The sequence below is a fragment of the Oncorhynchus mykiss genome, chromosome 4 (genome assembly GCF_057628025.1).
Source record: "Oncorhynchus mykiss isolate SJ-2025 chromosome 4, ASM5762802v1, whole genome shotgun sequence".
In the NCBI taxonomy this organism is placed as follows: Eukaryota; Metazoa; Chordata; class Actinopteri; order Salmoniformes; family Salmonidae; genus Oncorhynchus; species Oncorhynchus mykiss.
Genome location: NC_143025.1, coordinates 24734031 through 24753671, shown reverse-complemented (window position 1 = coordinate 24753671; position 19641 = coordinate 24734031). Strand labels below are relative to the sequence as shown.

The 19641-nt window shown below is 39.1% G+C and overlaps 2 protein-coding genes across 6 annotated transcripts in view; one reads left to right on the top strand and one right to left on the bottom strand.

Annotated features, from left to right (window-relative positions):
* Window positions 1–249: 249 nt before the first annotated feature.
* On the bottom strand, window positions 250–6463 carry LOC110521563 (cyclin-dependent kinase 4 inhibitor B). Of its 2 annotated transcripts, none has more exons than XM_090231561.1 (3): window positions 6351–6463; window positions 3115–3241; window positions 250–1651 (listed from the first exon to the last, which is right to left on the bottom strand). In XM_090231561.1, exons 2-3 carry the CDS (start codon window positions 3238–3240, stop codon window positions 1292–1294), a joined length of 486 nt encoding a protein of 161 aa, XP_090087687.1. In that variant the 5' UTR covers window position 3241; window positions 6351–6463; the 3' UTR covers window positions 250–1291. The 2 variants fall into 2 exon arrangements, with proteins under 2 accessions (XP_090087687.1, XP_036825227.2); XM_036969332.2 differs by lacking the exon at window positions 6351–6463 and adding an exon at window positions 4481–4618.
* The window catches only part of LOC110521562 (FAS-associated factor 1), an 88712-nt gene continuing 74848 nt past the window's right edge, over window positions 5778–19641 (top strand). Inside the window, exons 1-3 of one of the 4 annotated variants that reach the window (XM_021599186.3) lie at window positions 5778–6302; window positions 10810–10878; window positions 14998–15044. In XM_021599186.3, the coding sequence (XP_021454861.3) occupies window positions 6246–6302; window positions 10810–10878; window positions 14998–15044 (173 nt within the window). In that variant the 5' untranslated portion in view covers window positions 5778–6245. The remainder of the gene's footprint in view (window positions 6303–10809; window positions 10879–14997; window positions 15045–19641) is intronic. The other 3 variants (XM_021599185.3, XM_090231560.1, XM_021599187.3) reach the window with 3 other exon arrangements.

Sequence of the window (19641 nt, the reverse complement as noted above, 5' to 3'; positions counted from 1 at the left end):
CCAATGTTTGGAGTAACAATATTTTTTATAGTTTCATTGTGACCCCTAGTATTTCGGTCCAGCTCATATACTTCATTCCAAGGTAGGGTATGCCTACTTTCAATAGCCTATATTTTCCTTGAATTAATAAAATACTATATCGTATGGAACAATCACTGTTGGTTGATCACATCAGCAGTGCTGAGTAGCCTCAGGGGGGATATAAAAAAAATGGCAAATTATTTAAAAAATGACGCAAACTTCTAATAATCAGTGGACAAATGAATTTATTCGTCTCACAAATAAAACAACAGTGAAAATCATCGATTAGCAATATTCAAATATAAGATCATACAGTAAAACGAGGCATACTACGTACATTATATTTCAACCAAATTGCAATCTAAAAGCCAAACAGAAAATCAGGTAAGACCTGCAGACAATTGTTGTCTTTGGTAAAAAATAAAACGTGAATATTAGTAAACGCGTGCTTTCACAGTTCCTTACAAAATCTATTTGTTTGATTATTTACAAGTGCACGTAAAATCGAAAATAATTGCCGATACAGTCAGGCTACCATTAGATTGATAATTTATGACCAATGGTCTGGACAAGAAGAATGAAGGTAGGCCTAGGTCACTGGGTTATTACTCAAAATGGCATGGGTTTAATTAACAAAATGGGCTATCGGGACAAAATAAGACATTTGCTATGCGCACAAGAGTAGGTAGGCTACCTTGGATGAACAGGGTCATCTATTCTAATACCTACAGCCTATGGTCTTGAAGTTAAACAATAAAATATTGTTCCTCATTTAATTTTAAATCGTCGTTGAAGTATCAAACCCACATCTCAAATAGTTAAAATGTTGGTAGTGAATTGAATTTGAAAGACAAATCCCCACCTTACGTGTACCACTAGGAAATATCGGAAAAACATGAGAGAAAAAAGAGAAACAAAGCAGCTGGAGATGTTGTTAGGGAAATGTTGTCGGCCTAAAAATGCTTTAATATATTAAATAGATTCAAATGATCATTCCAGGGGCAAAAAATCTCGACACATTTGTTCTGCGATGGAGAAAATTGGAGTCAAAAACTATGGAATTAGGCTATGTTTTCTTATTAAGTTTGGAGGAAACCTTCATGCTAGGGTCCTCCTTTATGACTGAGAATTGAGGCTATCATGTCTGAAAAACATCCAAATACATTGTAACCAGAGAGGTAGATGGACCTACATGTTTTTGCTACTTTCTTCCTCGTTCTTATGCAGGCCTACCACCTCGCTATCCCAGCCAGGATTGTCCGATATATATTCATGAATTAGTGTGCCCCTGAATGTATTGCGCAATGGATACTCTATGGTTCATAGTCGCCAGATCATAAGGTGTGTGGCCTTTGGAGTTGCACCTTGTGGCTTCCATCGTACAACCAACAAGGAGCTGGACCACATCAAGATAGCCTTCTCTTGCGGCTAGATGCAATGGAAGATTGCCATCATTGTCCAGGAGATTGACGTCTGCGCCATGATCCATCAGTACGTGTAGGGTGTCTGCATATCCATCCCTTGCAGCGTCATGAGTGATGGTGAGACCTCTGACATGGTCGCGCACGTTTGGATTTGCGTTCGCCCTCAGCAGCGCTTCGGCGATGGCGGGGTTACCAAGTTTCATCACCTGTAAAAAAATGTAAGAAAGAAAGAAAGAATAAAAAAAAGGGGGCACATATAATCGTATATCAGAGCTGGTTGAGAGCGGAATACTTATATAGTATAGTATATGCAAAGACAGAACATGAAGGCTGTAAGAAGTATACCGTTTTAAGGAAAATAGGAATTATTGAAGGCTCTGTTGCAAGGGGAGAAACGTCCGGATTTACACCTGTTGTTTTCAAAAGGAATGATAAAAAAACGAATCTAAACCACATAACAATGTATTATTTATTCATTGTGTTAGCCTTTTTTCATTCGTCTTTTACCTAAATGATGTAAACCTATTATCTTCTAATAAATCATAGAGCCTTAGTTCGTGGTAATCATTATTAGGCATATAGAATTAATAGCCATGACATATTTTTTTCATTTGGAAGAGAGGAGTGATACTAATAGTGTATTACAGTTTGTGCGTGAGGATACATGTCATACTTATATCGTTTTCTTATGTACTAAGGTAAATCTTATAGAGCACCTTGAATTTGAGTATAGAATGGAATGGTAAAACAGTAAACTTAGTTACATTTCTAAAGCAAACATTGCATTTGGAGATTCCCCATGTGGTCAAAGGCAGATATTCAGAGGTATGCCAAGGCGGTATAAATATAGCCTAACCAACCAAGTGATCAACCCACATAAATGTGTCATGACATAAAGAGACAGCAAATTAGTGTTTTATCTATACGCTTAAAATAGAAGAAATAGTATTGTTGAAACCAATTACATGTTTCGTAGGCCTATGTGTTTGAGTGTGCATGCTTGTCCAAAGAGTAGTGCATGAGGTCAAGCATCAAGGTCTTGACTATATTATCTTCTTTAATTATCACTATTGAGCAATGATACTTCTTTATAAATATAAACACATAATCATATTATTCAATGATTGACAAGTTTTCATAATGTTTGAACCCATCCTTATCAAGATATATTAACCTGCTAAACTTTCTAGTCTACAGAATGTAAAAAATATGAATATATTCAACAACAACAAATATATAATGCATTGCAATTACAATTTCTGGTAAATCACGAATAGGTGTACATCATTATTCTAGTCTACATTGGGGGTTTTAGTGGTTCACATAATGCTACTAAATTAAGGCCTACAAGTCACTTTGCTGCACTCTCCATAAATCATACAATTTAAAATATGACACCCAACACAGCCTATTCTCTTTATGCTATATTAGACTATTCGTTCAAAATCATTTGGATCAAGTATATATATAGTCCATGTTACAGAAAGTGTATCCTCTGGATAATTTTAACACTTTATTTGTCAATAAAGCACGCAGTTTAGTCCATTTTACATTAGGCTATACTAACACACACATGCTAAGATGTGGTAGTTTAAGTTCAAATCGATCAAATAGACTGAATCATGAATTTATAGATTTACATGTTTATAAAATCAAATGCAGAACCAACCTGTAACGGTGTCCTGCCGAATACATTGTTTTCATTAACATCTGCTCCGTTCTGTAATAACATCTCGACTTCTGCTAAGTCTCCTCTTGCAGATGCGCTGCTCAGTCTGTTTGCCCCTCCAGCCATTCTTGGTGGACGAAAACCATAAAGAGAATAATGTTATATGATACAGGTTTCACAAGTTGATACTAAGGTATGTGTGAATGATTTTGATGGTATACGTCTTCTTGGTTGTGACGCAAGGCACTGCGAAAATGTAGTAAATAGTCTGTAGCCTGAAAGAAGTTGGTACACTGCCAGGGTCCGCCTCCCTTTTTAATACCATCCCAATGTAACAACTCGCACCAGCACGGAAAACATGGATGTCACGCCATTTCCAACTCAAGTGTATGGTCATCACCACCTTCCTTAAAAATGATTTATTTTTTATCACATTGGATTGGAATGTTGGATGTCCACTTGTAGACCAAGATGCACGAAGTTGAAAAACTAAAAACTAATTCCAATCGTCCAGCCTGCAGAGTTGAGGTTTATCTTTATTCATGAACCCCGTTCACGTGAAGTTGATAACGTTTGAGATTCTAAAAGAGTGTTCAGGGATATTCCCCATGGTTAATTTATAGACCCGTGTTATTCTGAAAGATTCTATCCAACTCCACAATTTGGCTATATACTACCCTTCCGGACTGACGATACAGGTTAGCCTACAGGTGCAACTTATCTGCAACTCCAAAATGTTGGTCTGTCTCCTGCTCTCAAAAACGTAGCCTATGATGTCCTGCTGCAACTGTATCCATGGAACATTGCCGTTTCGTTAGGGCTTGTAAGTTTGTAGCTTCTGATTGTCGACTTGCTCTCTTACCAGTCCGGGGCTGAGAAAGATAGTTTAGAAAAAAACATTCTGACAACGTTAAGTCATCCAATGACATTTGGAGAGATGCTTGTTCAGAGTTTTATGTACACTTCCCGCCCATTTTCAAATGACGATACACGGTCTGGATATCGTCCTTCTTTGCTTCATTAATAGTAGCCTAAAGTGTTTGTTCGGGACTGTGCGCGGGAACAGTTTAGTCATTTGATATTGACGTTATATTAGCATATTCCGCTGAGCACATTACTGTAGCAGCATTGCCTACCATCTGTTACACTGAACAGATTTACGCTACTAAACTTGTAAAGTTGAGTAAATAAATGAAATCAACCACACCATGGGCTAAGTAGTTTCAAGTTCAGTCTGTAACAGGCATATGCCGGGTAGGTGTAGCCTAATCATGTATGAATATATCTTAACATAGCCTACACAAATGTCAATGTATAGTCTAGCCTTCATTCATATAACATTATCCTACATACGACACCTCCTTACCCTTGCCATCATATGTTGAATTAGTTAATTCATTCGACTGGTTGGAAGTCAGTATTTGAGGGAAAAAAGGCTGTTCTTGACATCACTTTTAGCCTATTTTTCAAATACGGAATCCGAACGCATGCATAACAGTCGACAAAAGCGAGAGGGCGGGACTGAAAACAGTGATCATCAAAAAGGCTGCAGTTATGACGATAGTGTCCTAGGCTACTTTCCCGAGTGCAACCACAAGATCACATTTTCATAACCAAAATATGCCACGGAATGTTGTTCCAGAACAGTTCATATTGCTCTCTGGTTAGGTTCGGTTGTCATGTCTCTGGCAAAGGCAACAATTAAACTTGAGAGCACAGAAGCAGAGCCATTTTCTGCACAAACTAGTCATATCATAGGGCTACCATCGTGAGAGTGTAGGTAAACCTACCTGTCAAAAACATGATATATTCAATCAGTTATTTTGGATATAACCTAGGCCTATGCATACAAACATAAGCATTATGATTTTGTTATCAATGAGGTCGGCATGCCTAGATTAGGTATTGAAGGCCAAGTCTGCAATTTCACAGCCTGACCCTGTCACTGTGTTTGGTAAAATGAGGGATGGGAAACATTGATCGACAGAGTAGATTGGAAAGACTGATATTCCATGAGATTGATAGTTTGACCATATTTTAAAGCTATACATTGTTAAAAGACTCAATTTACAAATAAAAACAACCTAGAATTTGGGTTATGATGGGGGAAAGACAGGTGTAGGGCCTATGCTAGCTAAGTCTACTAAACTCATGCCTATTCAAAAATGTTATTATGTAAGATGACCATTGGAAAGAATATTGCTTATCCCTATTTGTAAGCCTTTTATGTCAAATTAATAACTTAGGCTACTTAAATCATTATGTTAAACATTTTTAGAACGAGAGATTTCCAAATGTTGGCTATAGGCCTTCAGTACGCACAGTGTGGGCCATTGGAGCTGTCCATTGGAGTTTGTGTTGTTTTCTCATAGTAATTTATTAAACATTTGATGTGAAAGCTCAAAAGTAAGGCTAATGTTAAAACAAATGAATCCGTTATGTGGGCTATTTCTGGTTTTGTGGTCTAGTACAATACAATACAGTAAAATATACAACAATACAGAACTTGCTTTATTGGTCCATTTTCAATTTGAAAATGCAAAAAATAACTGATCTACATTTTCTGTCTCCTGTGATGGGTTGTCCTGATAGGCATGCTTTTATTACATTGCATATGCTACTGGTATGGAGTACAATGAAATGTATTTATCAAAGAGAATTGTCACTTTAAGAATAACAGCTGAGCTTCCTCACGATGCGACAATTTGGGCATACCGTGAAGGCGAAATGTTCCAATGTTGCAAATAGAAAATTAAATGCATAGAATCAAATGGATTCTCAAAAAAATAGAGCCCTCCAACTCTTTGTCGACCCATTCGCGCTCTATACATTGAATGTATGTGTTCAGAACGTTACAGCAAGATGAACCATACCCAACTTTGCGGTTGCCGTAAAGCGAAGACAGCCGTGAATACTGACGATAACAGAGAATTGAAATTCATATAAGCTGTACAAACCAACCCAAAGTGTGGCATTTGCTCCTTAGACATCTGGCGCATATTGATGTCTTGAGTTTACTTAAGACGATATTTACATGATATCTAGTGACCCTTTGCCTGAGTGAGTGAAGTGAGATAGCAAGCAAGCGATAGAAGAAAAATAGCTTGCTAGCGTTTTAGCCAGTCACTGCGATGGCCTCTGATAGCGAAAACAACATGGACAGAGAAATTATTTTGGCTGACTTTCAGGTGGGTTCCAACTTTCCTCATGTCACAATAACAAAGCTAGCGACTTACTTAGTTTATGTTGAATCGTAACCTACATTAATAGGCAGTGTCAATGTCAACAGTGCTGTCTCGTCAGCTGACAAGGCAAACACATTTCGCTAGCTAGCGTGTTAACGCTTACTAAGCTCACGTTAGCACGCTAACTAGCTAACAAGCCAGCTAACGTTAGCAAATTGAGCTGCACCACTGTCCCGCTTATCAATAAGTTGATGCATTTTAACAAAGTGTGTGTGTGTGTGTGTAAGTAAACACAGGTGCGTTTGGGGTATTTTAGAATTACATTGTTGCAGAGCATTTCCTAAAGCTGTCAGCCCCCCAAAATGAGTTAACGTTCGCTGGCCAACTAATGTGGTATGCCAGTCTAGTAGCTAGATGGCTAGACGTCAGTTGCTAGCTCACTAGCTACTAGTAACAACAAAGCAGAGCACATAACTAACATGGATTTAAATATGATATAGTTAGTTTGGTGTCCTCTTTAGATAAATTAGCCATGAATTGTAAATATTCAACTGACAGATGGCTGGCTAACTTGCTTGGTCACTGTTGAGCTAGCTAGTAGAGACTTGAATTTCTTATGCAGTGTGTCCCTGCTCTAGTGTTTGAAAGTATGAGCTGGAATAAGGTTGACTATCTGTAAAGTGGTGATGATTTATTAGCCAGGTAAGTCAGTTGGCTAGCTACCTAACGTTCAAATGAACTTTATCATCCTGATAACAGGTCGTTGAATAACAAGGCCACAAAAAAGCTGAAGAACACAGTGCACCACGTGACTGAATAAAATCAAGCTTTAGGCTAGCCATACCAGTGTGTTGTGAACAACATTGGCGTGAGCAACAATAGTGGAATCCGCGGGTCGCCTTCAAAATAAAAGTACCCAATGAAACTGATGCAAACTGATAAAAATAGTAAAATAATGACACAATTCGACTAAATAATGTTAAACAAGGTTTGAATGTTATAATTGTCTTTTGTTGTAATTAGTTATTTGGATTTGCTTTAAAGTACATCTGTTTAGATTGCACTCTGGATATCTGAATTATTTTCAGAATTGCATTGGGGGCATACTTGTATGTGACTGTGTACAACCAAACCTATGAATTGTGCACCCATTAAATGGTGTATCAGCCTACTCAGTGACACTCACAGAACACTATGTACAGTTGACCCAAATATTATCATCTAATTGCAGTCTGAATAGTGCTGTGGCATTCATGACATTTTCTCAGCTGGTGATTGAAACGCAAATAACTACCAGTCTCACAGTAATTGACCATTAAATAACAAACGCGTTTAGCATCTCCTGGCTTCCACTCATAGCCTACAAGCCACTAATGCGGACCTTTTTAACATCTATATTTTAAGAAGGAGAATAAATCCATTTAATATAACCTACACCATCACAATAAATACATTTTATTTTAGGCTACATTTTCTTCATATGTTTCTTTAGCCTAATTTCAGAAGAACAGAATAGCATATTCTGAGTTGTCCTTATATTAGCCCCTGATCTGGCAATGCCATATGGCTGTGGGCTACACTAGTTCATTTAGCAGACAAGATTTGCCATGGCATAATTTTGCATTATTTTAATAGTATGAAGAATACAGTTGAAGATAGCTGAACAAAATACAATTTTTTCCCCAAACGATTTCCCGAGGGAGTATGTACATGTGGCTATTCTGTGTTGAGCAGTTAACAAAGAAAGGGGTCCTCTTATCTGCTTAATTTAGTTATTTATGCTATTTATTTACAACTTTAGTTGTAACACAAACGTTAGGCTATATGTTTAGATTTTTTATACATTCTAAGGCTGCATGATGAGCTCTGCTCCACATGTTTCATCAGTCTCTTCACAATTTGACAAGCACTTGATAATATTCTCATCCAGCAGACTATTCTTAATTTTATCTGGTCTTTCATATCGGGGCGGCAGGGTAGCCTAGTGGTTAGAGCATTGGACTAGTAACCGGAAGGTTGCATCATCCTGATAACAAACCCCCGAGCTGACAAGGTACAAATCTGTCGTTCTGCCCCTGAACAGGCAGTTAACCCACTGTTCCTAGGTCGTCATTGAAAATAAGAATTTGTTCTTAACTGACTTGCCTAGTTAAATAAAGGTAAAAAAAATATATATTGCCTACTAATATACACTACATGACCAAAAGTATGTGGACACCTGAGGTTGGGCACAGATTTTAGACGATTAGGCCTGGCTTGCAGTCTGTGTTCATCCAAAAGTGTTCAATGAGGTTTAGGTCAGGGCTCTGTGCAGGCCAGTCAAGTTATTCCACAACGTTCTCGACAAACCATTTCTGTATTGACCTCAATTTGTGCACAGGTGCGTTGTCATGCTGGAAAGGGCCATCCTTAAAATGTTACCACAAAGTTGGAAGCAGCACTCGGCGGGCCTGTTCTGTAAACTTGTGTGGCCTACCACTTCTGGGCTGAGCCGTTGTTGCTCCTAGACGTTTCCACTTCACAACAACAGCACTTATAGTTGACCATGGCAGAAATTTGATAAACTGAGTTGTTGGAAAGGTGGCAGCCAATGACAGTGCCTCGTTTAAAGTCACTGAGGTCTTCAATACGGGCCATTCTACTGCCAATGTTTGTCTATAGAGATTGCATGGCTGTGTGCAAAAATGTTATACACCTGTCAGCAATCTAGTGTGTATGTGGAATTATTTGATTTAGAATGGCCCACAAACAAAATAATCCGTAGCCTGCAATCGAATAGGGAATGGAGGTTAAGTGCGTTACGTTTTTTTATATGCAAGCATAGGTGGCGTGTCCATCAGGGGAAGCTTTCCCAAAAGTACATTTTGATTTAAATTGTAGTATAATAATAGTATAGCCTATTGCCTATTTTATTGGCGCCAGTGGAGAGCATCGGCAATAACCCAAGGTCGAGTGCACACCGCACATATCTACTATTTTTCATTGTTGGGGCAGTGCTTCTTAAATCATTTGTCGGACAATAATTTCCTCCAGTTAGATGGACGTCCTATTATTTTTGTCTTCTCGTAGGCCTATTGTTATTTTTACTTACAATTTAAAACAAATGTTTACCCCTTTTTCTCCCAAATTTCATGATATCCAATTAGTAGTTAGGCTTGTCCCATCGCCTCTCCTGAGACCGTACAGGAGTTGCAGCGAAGGTCGAGAGCCGTGCGTCCTCCGAAACACGACCCTGCCAAGCCACAATGTTTCTCGACACTGCTCGCTTAACCCGGAAGCCAGCCGCACCAATGTGTCAGAGGAAACACCGTACACCTGGGGACCGTGTCAGCGTGCATGTGCCTGGCCACAAGGAGTCGCTAGAGCGCGATTGGACAAGGACATCCCGGGAGGCCAAACCCTTTCCTTGTTGTAAAGCGGATTAATGGGTAAAAAAAATGACGAAGTTGAGCAGTGACTAGTGTAGGCGGACTGGAGTTCCGACGTCACAGAAAATTACGTTTTATTTTTTTCTAGATGTAATCGTTGTTTTATTTTTTTCTAGATGTAATCGTTGTTTTAACAGGTAAATTGACTGAGAACACATTCTGATTTACAGCAACGACCTGGGGAAAATATGTATGTGTGTATATATATTGTGTGTGTGTGTGTGTAAATAAACCTATTTCAGCACCCAAAGAATAGCCTGCATTTACACATCCCATTGATGCTCTGTGTTCTTCAGCATTTTTGTGGCTGTTATCAGTTTTTGATAACTTAATTTTATGTGATGTAGGAGCTCCAGTCTGCCCACTCTAGTCGCCGCATCAATCATAAATCGTTAAGACTGCTATCCATGATGACAGAATTGCTTCACAGTACATGCTCTCCTTTTTAGCTCCTCTTTAAACCACATTAGGCTTCATGCAGCTACATCTGCAGAATCCTTTCAATGTCACATTAATACTAGCTTTAGCATAGGTGGTTAGTGCAATGGAAATAACTAGTTCACTGTAACATGTCTTCATACTGATAATAACCTATTATAACTTGTCAGTCAAACCACCCAGTGATGTACTGAGTGGAGGAGCCTTATTCATTAAGGACTAGATACATAGGATAGTTGATAACAGGTAATTACAGTATCATTTAGTGTTATGTACTGATAATGGTAATTTATGCAAGTAGTATACTTTCCACGTGTCCATTTCATTTATTGGTGAGGCACATTTGGGAACGTGGCGCAGTTTGTAAATTAGTTATAAACTCAATCTCTTAATACAACAAATAAATCTATAACTTGTATGTTTGTAATGAGCTGGCATGTAGGTGTTATATGTGGTTTTAGCAGATGCTTTTATCCAAAGTGACTTGGCTACACAGTACAGGTCATAGTGACACACATTCAGTTGTCAATGCAGGAATCAAACCCATAACCCTGGTGTTGTCAGTTAGCACCGTAGCTGCTCAATTACACTTTCTATTGGTCTTTGTGCTATGTACATGACCTCTGTTTCTGTTTTTCTAACAGGCTTGCACTGGCATTGACGACATTGCAGAGGCAATCACGCTCTTAGAACTCAATAATTGGGATTTAGTGGTAAGTTCAAACATCAGTAGGTCATATGAACAAGACTCAATTTTCTTCTTATAAATTGGAAGTATTTCATCTATTTATTTAGCTGTTAAAATTGTTGAACTACAGCCTTTAGTGGTGCACGTACCTTTGAGTAATGTGAGTTATAGGTTTATATTTCAGTATGTGCTTTACAGTGATACTACTGTTATATGTGGTAATTTCTGGAATATAATGCCAGCATTTTTGTTGTTCAATCAACATTCAATCAATTAAATGTACTTTATTAGTTTTGCAGTTGGGAAAACTATGTAGGCTCATGTCTAGTGATGGTCCATTTACTCTGTGCTAACATTTATTAAATGAAGACCTATTTATATAAAATGATGGCCTAGCTAGGCTTAATTCACAATTCTCTACTCATATCCACAAAGGCTTAGTCTACATGGTGAACCTGACAAAATCAAACCATGCTACAGTACAACTGGGCACTGGTGCGTTCTAGTTACTGCAACTTTTAAGCCAGTTCAATTGACCAAATAAGCAAAAAGCATAGCCACTAAAAGCACACAGTGTGATTTTGTTACCTATTTCAGTTTTTCTATTTTAACAGAAATGGTACACTTATTACTGAGATGTTTCAGCCCCTTGATTGTGACGTTTCAGTCAACATTGCCCCATCATTACCATGTCTATCCAGTTGTCAGAGACAACGTAATTTGGGCTACTACCCTGTCTTTAATGTGCATATAAATAATGTCTCCTGACAGTTTTGATTTAAATTTTGAGATTCAAAGGAGCAGTATGAAACTGATCCTTGTGGAATGTTCTTTTTTATTATTATTATTATTATTATTATTATTATTATTATTATTATTATTATATTTTTTTACAATGTAACCCTTTATCATAGTTTTTGTTTTTTAATGGGGGCGTGCTATATTTAGCAGAGTGCTGTTCTTGTGCTGGCAGCTATTCAGAGCAAGCAAGCAGGGCCTAAGTAGTCTGGGTACCAGTCTCTTCAGCTAATCCACTCCATGTCATGTGCCAAAGAGACTGGCTTTTATGCCGTCTTCAAATATGAACATTCTATCATTAATGAGCTCAAGGAGAACAGAGGATTTGATCACCCTCACAGCTATCCTCCAATCACAATGATTATGCAAATATATATATTTTTTGCCCAGACGAAAGCAGTGTGTCAAGTTGCTAGCGCATGTCTAAATTCTCAAAATAATATATTCTGCAATTCCAACCACAAAATGTGTTAAGACTTTGTTATAACTAATTCTATTTTTAGGCGCCACATGTTATGGAAAATGTGTTATTTCCAACAACCAATGAGCAACTCCGCCGTATATCCAGCGCATATTAAATGTTGAGATGGCCGAAAGGCCAGGCTCTTTGGCAATTGCAAGGAGTGAAATGTTAGCTAAAGAGACTGGTAGTCAGATTAGAGTGCATCAGCGATGGTTAGACACATCTGTTAATGTGATGACTTGCACTTCCTTTGTGTTGCTGTTAGGTTGAGCAAAATTGACAAGAGACCTGTTGGTACAGGACAGCAAAAAAGTGTTAAATACTGTCAGTGCCCCTTGGACCCAGTAATCATTTTATAATATTTTCTGTTTATGTCCCTAGTAGTTTATGGTACGTTCTGTACTGTTTTCAAATACTGCTGGATATCCCCCCTGTTCTAGAGCTCTCACTTCCAATAGGTTCCTAACAGTGGGTCAAAACTACTCGCTGCTAGCATTGTCCTCTTGCTGCTCTCTCAATCCTCTACAGTTCCCTAAAATGAGTTTCACAATAAATCATTTTTCTGAGGCCTACAGTCTGACACTTCAACCTCTTTTTTAAATTTTTTTTATGAATGATCTGTTCTCCTGTGATTTCATCTCTATATTTTCATATCATCCTATCTACATTGCCTTCCGCAATAATTCACACCCCTTGACTTTTTCCATATTTTGCTGTTTTACTGCCTAAACACACTACCCCAAAATGTCAAAGTTGGATTATATTTTTACAAATGAAAAGCTGAAATGTCTTAGGTCAAGAATTCAACCCCTTTCGTATGGCCAGCCTACATAAGTTCAGGAGTGAACATTTGCTTAAGTCACATAAGTTGCATGGACTCTGTGTGCAAAAATAGTTTTATTTAAACATGTATCCTGTTTGCAACTAGGCACTAACATAATACTGCAAAAAATTTGGCAAAGCAATTAACTTTTTGTCCACAATACAAAGTGTTATGTTTTTGGGCAAGTCCAATAACGCATTACTGAGTAACACTCTTCATGTCTTCAAGCATAGTGGTGGCTGCATTATGTTTTGGGTATGCTTGTAATCGTTAAGTACTGCGTAGTTTTTCAGTCTTAAAAAAATTAACGTAATGGAGCTAAGCACAGGCAAAATCCTAGAGAAACTTGGTTGTCTTCTTCCCCCCCAGACACTGGGAGATTAATTATCCTTTCAGCAGGACAATAACTTAAAACACAAGTCCAAATCTACGCTAGTTGCTTACCAAGAAGCCGGTGAATGTTCCTGAGTGTCCGAGTTAGAGGTCGACCGATTCATCCGAATTTGCTGATTAATTAGGGCTGATTTCAAGTTTTCATATCAATCAGTAATCGGCATTTTTGGACACCAATCATGGCCGATTACATTGCACTCCACTAGGAGACTGCGTGGCAGGCCAAGGTAAGGTGCTAGCTAGCATTAAACATATCTTTATAAAAAACAATCATACGTAACTAGTGATTATGTTAACTACACATGGTTGATATTACTAGTTTATCTAGCTTGTCCTGTCTTGCATATAATCGATGCGGTGCCTGTTAATTTATCATTGAGTCGTAGCCTACTTCGCCAAATGGGTGATTTAACAAGCGCATTCGCGAAAAAAGCACTGTCGTTGCACCAATGTGTACCGAACCATAAACATCAACGCCTTTCTTAAAATCAATACGCAAGTATATATTTTTTAACCTACATATTTAGTTAATATTGTCTGCTAACATGAATTTCCTTTAACTAGGGAAATGGTGTCACTTCTTTTGCGTTCTGTGCAACAGTCAGGGTATATGCAGCAGTTTGGGCCGCCTGGCTCGTTGCGAACTAATTTGCCAGAATTTTACGTAATTATGACAACATTGAAGGTTGTGCAATGTAACAGGAATATTTAGACTTATGGATGCCACCTGTTAGATAAAATACGGAACAGTTCCGTATTTCACTGAAAGAATAAACATTTTGTTTTCGGAATGATAGTTTCCGGATTTGACCATATTAATGACCCGAGGCTTGTATTTCTGTGTGTTATTATGTTATAATTAAGTCTATGATTTGATAGAGCAGTCTGACTGAGCGGTGGTAGGCAGCAGCAGGCTCGTAAGCATTCATTCAAACAGTATTATATTAAGTTAAAATAAGTGTTCATTCAGTATTGTTGTATTTGTCATTATTACAAATAAACAAATCAAATTAAAAAATCTGCCGATTTTAATCGGTATCTGCTTTTTTTGGTCCTCCAATTATCGTTATCGGTATTGAAAAATCATAATTGGTCGACCTCTAGTCCGAGTTACAATTTTAACTTCAATCTGCGCAAGGCTCTTACCCAGAAAGACTCCCAGCTGTGATTGCTGCCAAAAGTGAGTCGAACATGTATTGACTTAGGGGTGTGAATACTTATGGAAATTAGATATTTCTGTGTTTAATTTCCAATACATTTGCAAAAAATGTATCAAATTGCTTTGAAAATATAAAATAAAAAATCTGTCCCAATTACACCCAATACCCAATAATGACAGTGTAAGCATGTTTTTAGAAATTTGAATTCAGGCTATAACCACAAATGTGGAATTAGTCAAGGGGTATGAATGCTTTCTGAAGTAATTACTGTAACGCTTAATTTGGGGATTTTCATTTTGAAATATATTAGCGGTTAGTGACTCCGCTTCTCGCATGACTGATTTCAAATGCAACCTTTTGCAGTCATTCTAATAGCAGGAACTGGCAGTAGAAAGTTATGGGGACATTTACCTACAGTAATCAGGATTTGATGTTGGAACATGCATGCTTTCAGGAATGTATTAAGTTGCAACACAACATTTTCCATTGTCTTTTCTCTCTTTACAGGCGGCCATCAATGGTGTGATACCACAAGAGAATGGGATCTTGCAAAGGTAATATGCCAGAAAAGCCTGGCTCTTCAGAAGAGTCAATCAAGTGTTCACTGTGCAAATTTTGTCAGTTGGCTTTGTTCAGATGTGAGGGAACAGATAATAAAATGTAGCCTGTTTCCTAAACATCCACTCCAATAATGTTGCCCATATTGCATGAAGTCCCGTAAACCTACGGCAAAATAGAAAACACCCTTTACACAGGAGGCATGCATCACCACATTCAAATCCATACTTAAAAACTGTGAGCAACAAGTCCGGTATTGCTCATGCCTCAACATTTCAATACTGCCTCAACATTTCAATATTTCCCAAGCTGTGTCCTGTTCTTACTCACTTGAAATATGTGTGTAAATGGAAATCGAGGCCAGTGGCTTAAAACTACCATTGCACACGCTCTTCATGTACTTTCTGTAAGCACAGGTGTGGGCAATGCCCTGAACCTTTTGCTGACCTGAATATAGAACAATCATTTGTATGAAATTATGCGAGAGATTATAGAAATGTCATAGTATCTTATATCACCCACAGTGAAAGCACATTTTAGAGAAGAGATGGTTACTTTTTCATGCTCTTGTAAAATAAAATTGGCCTTCTCAAAAAAGCAAACAGTACCAGTCAAGTTTGGACACACCTACTCATTCAAGTTTTTTTAACATTTGTTATTTTTTACTATTTTCTACACTGTAGAATAATAGTGAAGACATCAGAACTATGAAATAACAAACTCGGCAACAACAAAAAAAAAACGTCCCTTTTTTAGGACCCTTTCTTTCAAAGACAATTTGTAAAAGTCCAAATAACTTCCCATACTTGTTCAATGAACCATAAACAACTAATGAACATGCACCTGTGGAACGTTCGTTAAGACACGAACAGCTTACAGACGGTAAGCAATTAAGGTCACAGTTATGAAAACTTAGGACACTAAAGAGACCTTTTTTACTCTGAAAAACACCATAAGAAAGATGCCCAGGGTCCCTGCTCATCTGGGTGAACGTGCATTAGGCATGCTGCAAGGAGGCATGAGGACTGCAGATGTGGCCAGGACAATAAATTGCAATGTCCGTACTGTGAGACGCCTAAGACAGCGCTACAGGGAGACAGGACGGACAGCTGATCATCCTCGCAGGGGCAGACCACATGTAACAACACCTGAACAGGATCGGTACATCCGAACATCACACCTGCGTGACAGGCAATGGATGGCAACAGCAACTTCCCGAGTTACACCAGGAACGTACAATCACTCCATTAGTGCTCAGACTGTCCAAAATAGGCTGAGAGAGGCTGGACTGAGGGCTTGTAGGCCTGTTGTTAGGCAGGTCCTCACCAGATATCACCAGCAAAATCACCACCTATGCTCTCCACTGGCAAGTCGCGGTTTTGTCTCACCAGGGGTGCTGGTCGGATTTGCTTTTATCGTCGAAGGAATGAGCGTTGCACCGAGGCCTGTACTCTGGAGCGGGATCGATTTGGAGGGGGAGGGGGTCGGTGTGTCACAGCATCATCGGACTGAGCTTGTTGTCATTACAGGCAATCTCAACGTTATGCGTTACAGGAAAGACCTCCTCCCTCATGTTGTACCCTGACTGCATTCTCATCCTGACATGACCCTCCAGCATGACAATGCCACCACGCACAGAACGAGCAGTATGGCTGATTTCCTGCAAGACAGGAATGTCAGTGTTCTGCCCTGGCCAGCGATGAGCCCGGATCTCAATCCCATTGAGCACGTCTGGGACCTGTTGGATCGGAGGGTGAGGGCTAGGGCCATTCCTCCCCAGAAATGTCCGGGAACTTGCAGGTGCCTTGGTGGAAGAGTGGGATAACGTCTCACACCAAGAACTGGCAAATCTGGTGTAGTCCATGACGAGGAGATGCACTGCAGTACTTAGTATCTGGTGTGGCCACCAGCTGCATTGACTGTTACTTTTGATTTTGATGCCACCCCCCCCCCCCCAATTGTTACATTTCTGTTAGTCACATGCCTGTGGAACTTGTTCAGTTTGTCTGTTGAATCTTTTATGTTCATACAAATATTTACACGTTAAGTTTTCTGAAAATAAACGAAGTTGACATTGAGGGGATGTTTCATTTTTTGCTGAGTTTAGAATCATGTAACCAAAATAGTGTTTAACAAATCAAAATATATTTGAGATTCTTCAAAGTAGCCACCCTTTGCCTTGATGACAGCTTTGCATACTCTTGGCATTCTCTCAACCAGCTTCACCTGGAATGCTTTTCCAACAGTCTTGAAGGAGTTCCCACATATGCTGAGCAGTTGTTGGTTGCTTTTCCTTCACTCTGCAGTCCAACTCATCCCAATCCATCTCAATTGGGTTGAGGTTGGGTGATTGTGGAGGCCAGGTCATCTGATGCAGCACTCCATCACTTTCCTTCTTGGTCGACTAACCCTTACTCAGACTGGAGGTGTGTTAGGCCATTGTCCTGTTTAAAAACAAATGACAGTCCCACTAAGCGCAAACCAGATGGGATGGTGTTTATCTGCAGAATGCTGTGGTAGCCATGCTGGTTAAGTGTGCCTTGAATTCTAAATAAGTCACTGTCACCAGCAAAGTACCCCCACGTCCAAGCAGAGATCATCCGTTCACCTACTCTGCGTCTCACAAATACATGGCGGTTGGAACCAAAAAATTGCAAAATTGGACTCATCAGAACTAAGGACAGATTTCCACCGGTCTAATGCCCATTGCTCAAGTTTCTTGGCCTAAGCAAGTCTCTTCTTATTGGTGTCCTTTTAGTTGTGGTTTCTTTGCAGCAATTTGACCATGAAGGACTCTTGAAATATCCGGGGTGACTGACCTTCATGTCTTAAAGTAATGGACTGTCGTTTAAACCTGTTTATTTGAGCTGTTCTTGGTCTTTTACCAAATAGGGCTGTCTTCTGTTTACCACCCCAAACCTTGTCACAACACAACTGATTGGCTCAAACGCATTATGGCGGAAAGAGATGAACTTTTAACAAGGCAAAGCTGTCAACAAGGCAAAGGGATTATTCTACTTTGAAGAATCTCAAATATTTGGATTTTAACACACTTGGTTGCTACATGATTCCATATGTGTTATTTCATGGTTTTGATGTCTTCACAATTCTATAGTGTAGAAAATAGTCAAAACAAAGAGAAACCCTGGAATGTTAACTTTTGACTAGTACTGTACATTTTCATAGCTGTGTGGAGCTTTAGTCCATCGTCTGTGTAGGCCTAGATGTTTTAAAGTCATTTTTTTTGTAAAGCTGCAGTAGGCCTAAACTTTGTGTGGCCTGATGAGGATTGCTGAGTGATGTAGCTTTGGGACAGTAGTACCGCAACATCCGTTTTTAATGATTGTTTTCACAAGCGCACTTGACCTCTTGAAGATGTAGCTCTGTTTCTTGTACCGAGCTTGAGTAGGCACAACCTGTGACAGATGGGGAAACAATCGTGATCATCATCAGTGCAGGACATTTAGGCTTTGGATCTCATTTCCCTTAGGAAGCTCACTTTTTCAAGTTTACTCTGTTGAGAATTCAACACCAATGTAGCCCGTAAATCATGCAACCAGATTTCTAGCTCAAAGCTAGGCAATATCAGGTGAAATACTAGTATTTTTGGCGGTGGTTATAGTTTGAGGTGATTTTCAAGGTAGAGATTGTAGGTGTCATTGCATTTGAATTACTGAATTTCAATGGTAGGGAGAAAATGGAACAGACTAAGCTGTGATAGTATTTGATATGTTCTTTGAGTATACAGTAGTAGCTATCAACAGAAGCAAAATAGTGTTTTGGGAAAGAGGATAAATCCAGAAAAACAGATCTTGCCAAAAGCTGGAATTAAGAGTGTTACTAACTGAGAAAAGCCTCTAAGAGGCATTGTGGACAACGTTTTTGCTCAACGGTCAGTCAGCACTCATGAATACACTGAGCTCAAGAACAAATACATTCAGGCTGGGCACATTCTGTTAAACGGTTTATTTTGTAAGTTTCTTAAGACTTTGGGGCATGAGAACATGGTTTTCTTAAGGGCACACATAATTATGAATGGAGCCTGGCAGCGTGACTTGCAGCTAGCCCGTATACTAAATAGCTGGCACCAGGCTGCTCTCGTAGGATGGCACTCCTCCACAGTAAACGGCTCCATTGAGGTGACCAGAGCCAGCTGGAGGCTTGCTCTCAGCCACAAAGCCATGTCCTGCATCACATTGAATAGGTGGAGAGTGCCATCTACATGTATGCCATGGAACCGCCGTTTTATTTGAAACTCTCCTGACTTAACGATCCTTAGTATCAATGTGCCAAGTTTGTAGTTAAGTGTAACTACGATACTTGTTGTTATCTGAAACCTTCCATCACATTCCAAGCCTTCTGTCCATGGTGAATTTTCACCTCCATTTTTGTCACGTCATATTTATTTGGTTGTGTTGTCTGTGTGTGGGGTCAAGTTAGAAGCGTCACAATGGATTAGGTGACAGATGGGCCGGTCTCAACAACACCAACATATTCTCTGATGGATATGTATGATAAGTTGTCAGTTATGCACCAAGGTTGAAACTGAAGTATCTGTGCACTCTACAGGAAGTGTAATTTGCCGTGCTTCTA